General features: G+C 39.4%; 1 protein-coding gene across 2 annotated transcripts; it reads left to right on the top strand.

Annotated features, from left to right (window-relative positions):
- The first annotated feature begins 435 nt into the window (after positions 1–435).
- Positions 436–6,306, top strand: dtx3la (deltex E3 ubiquitin ligase 3L a). 2 transcript variants are annotated; one of them, XM_023426095.2, is made up of 5 exons: positions 436–578; positions 2,791–2,881; positions 2,970–3,121; positions 4,651–4,859; positions 6,056–6,306. In XM_023426095.2, the coding sequence occupies exons 2-5, from the start codon at positions 2,800–2,802 to the stop codon at positions 6,123–6,125; spliced, it is 513 nt and encodes a 170-aa protein (XP_023281863.1). In that variant the 5' UTR covers positions 436–578; positions 2,791–2,799; the 3' UTR covers positions 6,126–6,306. The 2 variants fall into 2 exon arrangements, with proteins under 2 accessions (XP_023281863.1, XP_087035381.1); XM_087179255.1 differs by lacking the exon at positions 436–578 and having other exon boundaries at positions 2,793–3,121.
- Positions 6,307–7,738: the final 1,432 nt, after the last annotated feature.

Raw genomic sequence — 7,738 nt, forward strand, 5'->3', positions numbered from 1 at the left:
GTGGCATGCCAAGTATGGAATCAGATTTGAGTCATTTCCAGGTTTAGTGTAGATAAAAAAGATTTTCATCGGTAATATTTCAGTTCTGAAGATTAGTAACAGAATTAAGCAGATTGTGAGAGTTATTATATTTATTGTAATTAGAAACTATTCATAAACTACCCTTTTCACTTGGACCCCATTATCCTTGTTTTCTCGCTCACCCACCACGCCTACACACATACTTGCATACTGCTATCTCTTCCCCTCTCTCTCACACTCACATGCACATGCACATGCACGCACACACACACACACACACACACACACACACACACACACACACACACACACAACAGTCCCTGTCAAAGCTGCCACACCAGTTGAACAGATCACTCAGCAGTAAAGCACAACGAAGCAACTTAACACGCCCATCTCTCTCTCTCTCTCTCTCTCTCTCTCTGTCTCTCTCAGTCTCTCTCTTTGTCTCTGTCTATTTCTCATGGTATCATGACCTGAATAAATAACTGAACTCCAGGACAGACAGAAGAAGAAGACAGTGTTTGACTGAAGTTTGGAGAAGAAGAGCGTTCCAACAGGTAATGATGACAGTAACACACTGATCAGTTTTACTGTGATGAGAAGTTGAACAGGTATTTGGTGCCTGTGTCATGTCAGTCTGATCTGTGTATGTTGCGTAGTGGTGAACATAAACCTGATATATCTCTAGGTTTTGTATATAAACTTTAGAGGCTTTGATTCAATGACCACAGACCTGTTCTTTTAGAAAACAACAAGCTGAACGTTTGGCAGCAAAATTAAAAAACATGATTTTAGAAACGATACTACTTAATGAAATCATATGTTTAATGATTCATGTAGCCACTATATCTTCAGAATTTAAACCTAGTGAAACACTGAATCACATGTTCTTGGTATCATCAGCCATCTTTGTAATGTATGTGAACTAACCGCATGCTGACAGAGTTCCCTGTGTTAACTATCGCTGGAAAACTTTCAAGCAACAGCGTGAAAATATCCACTCTAGGTGTTTCTGCAGGTCAAGTGTCCAAATCCTTTACGTTTGACTATGTAGAGAAACAGATGAGTTTATATGATGAGCTGAAACAGAGAAACACAATGAGACAAACATAATCACTACACAGCCTTTTCAACCTGTGCTGGTCTGCTTCCTTATCAGTATATACTGGTGAGTGCAGATAATTTGTATCCTACAATATCAAAGTCTGGAAAAACTGAAAGAATTGAATGTTGAATTGAAGGAAATTTGGATTTCCAACACGTTTGACTATTTAGAGACATTCCTGTAAAAACGACTAGCCCATAGGTCGTCTGTACAAGCAGTTACATTGAGTCCTTTGTGAGGCGACTTCTAGTGGTGGAGAAAATGATGACAGCAGCAGAGGAGGAGGTAGGGGTGGTAGGACTAGTGCTCCACTCCCATGTCAAACAGCATCATTTCTTTTATCTATGACTGTTCCACAACCTTAACCACGTGTTTAGTATTGTTACCATGGTGACAAAGGTCCGGTATGCCTGCGATCCAAGGGAAGGTTAGGTTGGAGGACTTACTGGTGTTTAATTTTTATTTACCTAACGTTTCTTGATGTTGTGTAATTATATTACTAAAATAATTGTACCATAATGTCTCACTTTAACCAGGGCACATATGGACCTCTTCTCTACATACTTTAACTTTTACCCTCTGCACTTCCTGTAGTTGCACACACAGTTTTCCTCAGGTTTCCTCTGCAATGAGGAATTATCATATGTTTCAGACATGTCCTGTCATGTATGAAGAATGGTTTAGATAATCTGGATGAACCTGTCTGATTGTCACTTTGTTCACAGACATTAACATTTAGCTTAGTGAGTACACTGTTGTCAGAACTGGTAGAAATAATAACCACAACTTTGTGAATAAGTAGTAAAATCATTTACAGCTTTTTAAAGAGTCACAGGTTTCATATGCAGGTAGCTGTAGAAGGGAATGTACAGTATGCTACAGATTAGTCATTACAACGGCTTGTAGTAGTTTACTGCGCATTGTGCTGGGTAGTGTTAAAAGATATGTTGTCTTTGGAGATGCTACACCTACAGTTTATATGAAGTGACTTCATGCACAGCAGAGCTAACTCTCCAGGGAGAGACTCTGTGATGTGATATGTCAGCTGGGGCATCCAGGAGTTTCACAACAATTCACACATTCATTCATGAAACCTTAATGACCTGAGTGTCAGGGTGTGAATCAGTCATGTGAGCAGATAACCCACCTGTCTGATGTCAGATGAGTATGGAGCTCTTCCTCTCAGTCTTTGACTTCCCCTGGACCTGCTCAGTGATTTGGTCTCATATGTTTTTAGATTCAGTCCCTCTGGATCCCACATTTCCCATGCGGCATTTCCCATTAGATCCTCCCAGCCTGCTAATCACCCATCTCTTTCAAACTGCACATATCTATTTGTTCTTTCCAAGCCTAAACTGAGATACTACTGATGACATCACCATGACATCACATTTACTGTTCAAAGCCCCAAGAGACAGTATGCAACTATTTGTACTAACCATGATAGTAAACTAGGCAGTGTGAGTAAAGTCTGATGTGTTTCCCTGTGTTTGTCTACAGCTGCTCAGGATGGGCTCTGATAAAATGTGATGACATCAACATGACATCACAAGGGTTATTTTTTTCAGAGCCCCAGAAGACACACAGGCTGAACAGTACTAACCCTGACAGGAAAATGGGCAGTGTGAGTAAAGTCTGATGTTTCTCTGTGTGTTTGTCTACAGCTGCTCAGGATGGGCTCGGGCCAGAGCAGTGACAAGCTCCACTGTAACCGCTATCTGAATGGACATGGTCCTCCATCACTGCAACAACAAGGTCCTGCACATACAGACACTTCTGCCCCCTTTGTCTATCAAACTCTCCATAATTATTATCTACCCACCTCTGCTCCCTGTCTGTGCAGCTAATGAAGGGGTTGATAGAGTGTACAGTGCACTGAGTGTTTGCCAGCCTAAGGGCCAGATGACCTGGGTGATCCTCCATAGAGACCTACCAGGATTCCCTCATGACAACACCCTACAGATCAACTATATATTCCCAGATGGAATACAGACCGTAAGCTTGCATATATTTAAAATTAGAGTTAATGCAGAAAGTCTTCACTGTTTCCACATGTTGTTATGATGCAGTTTTATGGTAAAATAAAAAAAAAACCTTTTCCTTCATCAGTCTACGCTCGATACTCAGTAACGACCAAGCAAAAAATTCTTTCAAATTTATTAGAAACTTAAAAATGTATTGCTGTGACTAATGAAATTTAGTTGAGGTGCTAAAGAGATGAGACTTCTGGAAGTTTCTCTTGAGCTCCGAGACACCATCAGCTTCTGGGTCTGATGTCCCGGTTAGTCCAGGTCCAGGTCTTGAGAGGTCCTGTCTTTGAGCTCTGCAGGTGACAGGTGTCTATATGACCTTATATAGACAGGTGTGAGACCAATCAGCTGAGTTTACCAGGTGGGTTAGTAACCCTAACCCTAACTCCAGTCAAGGAGTAGAAACATCTCAGATGATCAAGAGAAATGGAGGAACCTAAGGTGTCATACTAATGTGTCTGAAAATGTATACCAATGTGATATTTAAGTTTCTACTTTCTCATAAAGCTGTAAAATAATGGCTACAATTCAGTTTCCATTTTGTTGTGAGGGACTGAGTGTAGACTGATGAGGATAATAATTTCATATCTTATCATAAAACTGAATCATAACAACAGTGAAGAGTTTTTGAATGAGCTGTATTATCTAATGACTGCTTGGCTTCTGATTGAAGATATGCATATCTTCATACAGATTTTTTGAATTCTGCCAATATGACCAGTTTATTCTAAAAAAGGCTGAAGCTATGTTTGTGTTTGTCCTCTTGTTGTGTATGGAAACCTATTTTGTGTGTGTTTCTCTGTGTGTGTTTTTAATAATCAATAATTTAATTTCTTTGGTGTATATTGTTTTGCACATTTATAACAGGTATTCAAAAGCACAGTTTGAAATGAACATACTTTAATTATTTATAGTCAACAAATAGAATCAGTAACCAGCTTGATTTATGGAATAAACATGTAACTGCACCACACAGTTCTGAATTACACTGAAACACAATGTAGTCCACCAAGACAAGACAAAGTCATGCACAACATTAAGAAGCAACAAGTGAGACAGCACAAAGAAGAGCACAGGTTCCTTCTGCACCAGCATTCTTTAAGAAGCTGATGATCTGGTTAGTCTGGTTAGTCTGGTTAGAGCAACAGGAACAACACTGACAGGAGAGATTTGCATTAATATGTATATTATTATCTATTAAAACAGAGATCACCCAACTATGTGCCTTATGACTCTGGGGTCACTGCTACTGTTCCAGCTACTAGCTCACATTGCTACACAACTATTCCTGTGCTGTTGACTAGATGACTTTTATTTCTTTGCCAGTGACAGTGATGTTGGAGGTTTGACACATTAACTCCAGTCAGTCAGGAACAGGATCAGCTGATCAATAGGTCCTGGTGAGACTGTAGGAGAAATCAGACAGGTGACATATTGAAGGAGAAACAGGATACTAAATACAGTGTTGTTTAATGAAGCCTAACTTACCTGCAGGAGAAACACCCTCACCCCGGCCAGCCTTACTCCGGCCTGCGGCTCTGTGCTTACCTGCCTGACAGCCGTGAGGGCAGGAGAGTCCTGAAGCTGCTGGACAAGGCCTTCAACCATCAGCTCCTGTTCACGGTCAGCACCAACAACGATGGAGGGGACGTGATCACAGCTTCTATCCCCCTGAAAATACAACCAGACGGAGGGAGCAGAGTGTGAGTAAATATTACAACCAGAGTTTTCCCTTGTTGGAGAAATATATAGGATATATAGATATATATATATGTCCGTTATCCAGATGTATGCTATCCAGGTGCATGTTATCCAGGTACAACGACAATTATATAAATTCCTCAGCTACGCTGCTGCTGCCATGCCACCGCACACACCTCTCACATGTAGACGTGACGTGTGACATCTGACATCACTGTGACATCACGTGTATTCTCAATCAACACAATCAAAATTTTACCAGGAACTGGCGAACATAGACACATACGTAGAGACATCAGTTCTCCTCTCAGTTAAGTAATCCACTTTCAGTCAGTCATCACACCCCACACACACGTTAACAGGTTACAGCGGACACACTGTGGCATGACGTGAGATTTTTTCTGATTTTAAACAGATATTTTTACATTATTGAATAAATAGAAATCTTGACGTGATCGATTTTCAAGAAAAAGTTACAGGAAGATAAAAGTATAAACCCTGTAGGTAGCTCACCTGTCTGTGTCTGTGATATCATAGCTCACCTGAGAGGCCTTTAGCTCACCTGTCTGTTGAAAATATAAAATTAAAACCACAGAAAAGCTGTCCCTGTGTGTGTGTGTGTGTGTGTGTGTGTGTGTGTGTATGTGTGTGTGTGTGTGTGTGCGCATGCGTGTGTATGTATGCAATGTGTGTGCATTGCACTTTTGGCACCTGATGCTTGTCTTCATATCACTCGTGCCAGGGTAGAATTGGTTAGTTCAACTTTCTGTTCAGTAGCTCATAGATGAGGGCGTATGATATACAGAATTTGTAAAGGTTTGACCCGGTACCACACACTTGTCCTGATTTTTGGAAAAAAAACACATTACAAGATTTCTGTGACTTCAAAGAACATAATAATTTTACTGTCACTTAAAGAATTAAATACAATCTCACTTATTTGTAATTTTAATTTAATCTAATCAACGTTGTTAGAGTTTACAATGCTCTCGTCCTCATTCATTAGTTGCAAACGTATATGTTGAGTTCACCAAAAACATGAGCATGCTTAATGAATGAGCTCTTTTAGTATGTTCATGCACAACACTGGTCCCCCATATCCCAGTCATTGATTCTTTATCATAATAACCTACATTTAGCATTAAACATCTAAATCCACTACTCTTAATGTAATAATTTGTCATTTGTGTTCTCTCAGTGATGGCTACCCAGACTCTGACTACTTGAAGACTGTGAGGAAGCTACTGAAGGATAAAGGCATTGAATAACATACAACACACTGCTGGAGGCACAGACTACTCAACTACATACTATCTTTGAATACCCAGATAATCTTTGCCACATTTTTATAAAACATTATCTGATGGTTGTTGTTGTCAGTGTATAATTTGTGTAAATTGTGTATTATTATACTGCAATTCTGATGTTTGAAATATACAATGAAAAGGTTTTAGGCTCTTCATCTTTGTTCCCAGATTCACTCTGCAATAGGAGACACTGAGCTCTAACATACAGACTCAAAGAAAACAGTCCTGATCTCACCATCATGAGACAGTCTCTTCAAGATGCTTGGAACAACCTATCTGCCAAAGACCTGGAGAAATGTTGTGAACTGTTTTAAGACAAAGGATGGTCACAACAAATATTGATTTAATTTAGGTGTTTTCTGTTCATTGTGCTTTGTATAATGTTAATAAATAAATTGTTTACCACTCATAATTTTGCATCCTTACTTCACAGCAGTTTTTCAAGTTGCTGAAACTTGTCACTTGTATTTATTATGTATGTATAAATATGTATTAATTCCAACTTGTGGTGGTGTTTTTTGTGACATAACATGTGAAGCATCATGTGTAGCATCATGTGAAGCATCATGTGAAGCATCATGTGAAGCGATTTTATGATTGTATCACAAAATGACTTTTTAAACTCAGAAAATGGAGTCATGTTACTCCATTGATAGGGCAATCAAATGTTACATTTTATGGGATTGAAAAATAGATAGATAGATAGATAGATAGATAGATAGATAGATAGATAGATAGATAGATAGATAGATAGATAGATAGATAGATACTTTATTTATTCCCCTAGGGGAACGTCATGAATGTAATGTATCTTCATCTATGTTATTGCTACACTGAAGCAAAATATCAATGTTTTATTACATATATTAAAACTTTTAATCAGGCTCTCGAACAAGAATGCTTTAAGTCAACCGGACAATTGGTACCAGATGACTCCTTGGTAGCAATGATCCTCTGGTCACTCTAGGCTGGAACACAGCGTGTATGAAGAAGCAGCTGTAGCGTACATGCCTGGCCTGGCATCAGTCACAAGCCATTAAAGAAGTTCATTGTAAGGACATGCAGAGTTATGGACACAAATTGACACTTTGTTACTCTTCCCACCATCAAACTATCAAATTGATAGGAAACAGAGATAAAGGACCCCTCTCTCCCAAACTGTCCATGCTTTTAGCATGTCAGAGGAACACAGAGTCAGACCAAGGGTTAAAGGGTCAGCTCCATAGGATCAACCAATGGACACCAGGCAACTGGGGAACATAGTCAAAATCTACACTTTGTAACAATAAGACTCTCTCTAACGATATTTGATTGTTTCTTATATAGGACAAATAACACCAAAAGGACTGATTATCACTAAGGTGTGAATCCTGGCCTCTCTGTGCCATGCATGAACACACACACACCAACCTCCCTTCCTCTGTCCCTCTCTAGATAAGAGTCATAAACTACAACCCACATTCCAGTCCTGGGTAGTGACCAGCAGAACTCTCTTCACAGACACACATCTGAGGAAGAATATATAATTAAATATCTAACTGTTCTGTTAGATGTTTCTATGTAATAGTTCAATC

This window comes from Seriola lalandi, unplaced genomic scaffold (assembly GCF_002814215.2).
Source record: "Seriola lalandi dorsalis isolate HSWRI2012SDOR001 ecotype SW California unplaced genomic scaffold, Sedor1 jcf7180002054808, whole genome shotgun sequence".
Classification (NCBI taxonomy): Eukaryota; Metazoa; Chordata; class Actinopteri; order Carangiformes; family Carangidae; genus Seriola; species Seriola lalandi.

Excerpts from the sequence above, each read along its gene's own strand:
- dtx3la (XM_087179255.1), top strand. The coding sequence starts at position 2,849 with ATGGACATGGTCCTCCATCACTGCAACAACAAGGTCCTGCACATACAG. Across the intron at positions 3,122-4,650 it reads TCCCAGATGGAATACAGACC|GAGAAACACCCTCACCCCGG; the intron begins GTAAGCTTGCAT and ends ACTTACCTGCAG. Across the intron at positions 4,860-6,055 it reads CCAGACGGAGGGAGCAGAGT|TGATGGCTACCCAGACTCTG; the intron begins GTGAGTAAATAT and ends GTGTTCTCTCAG.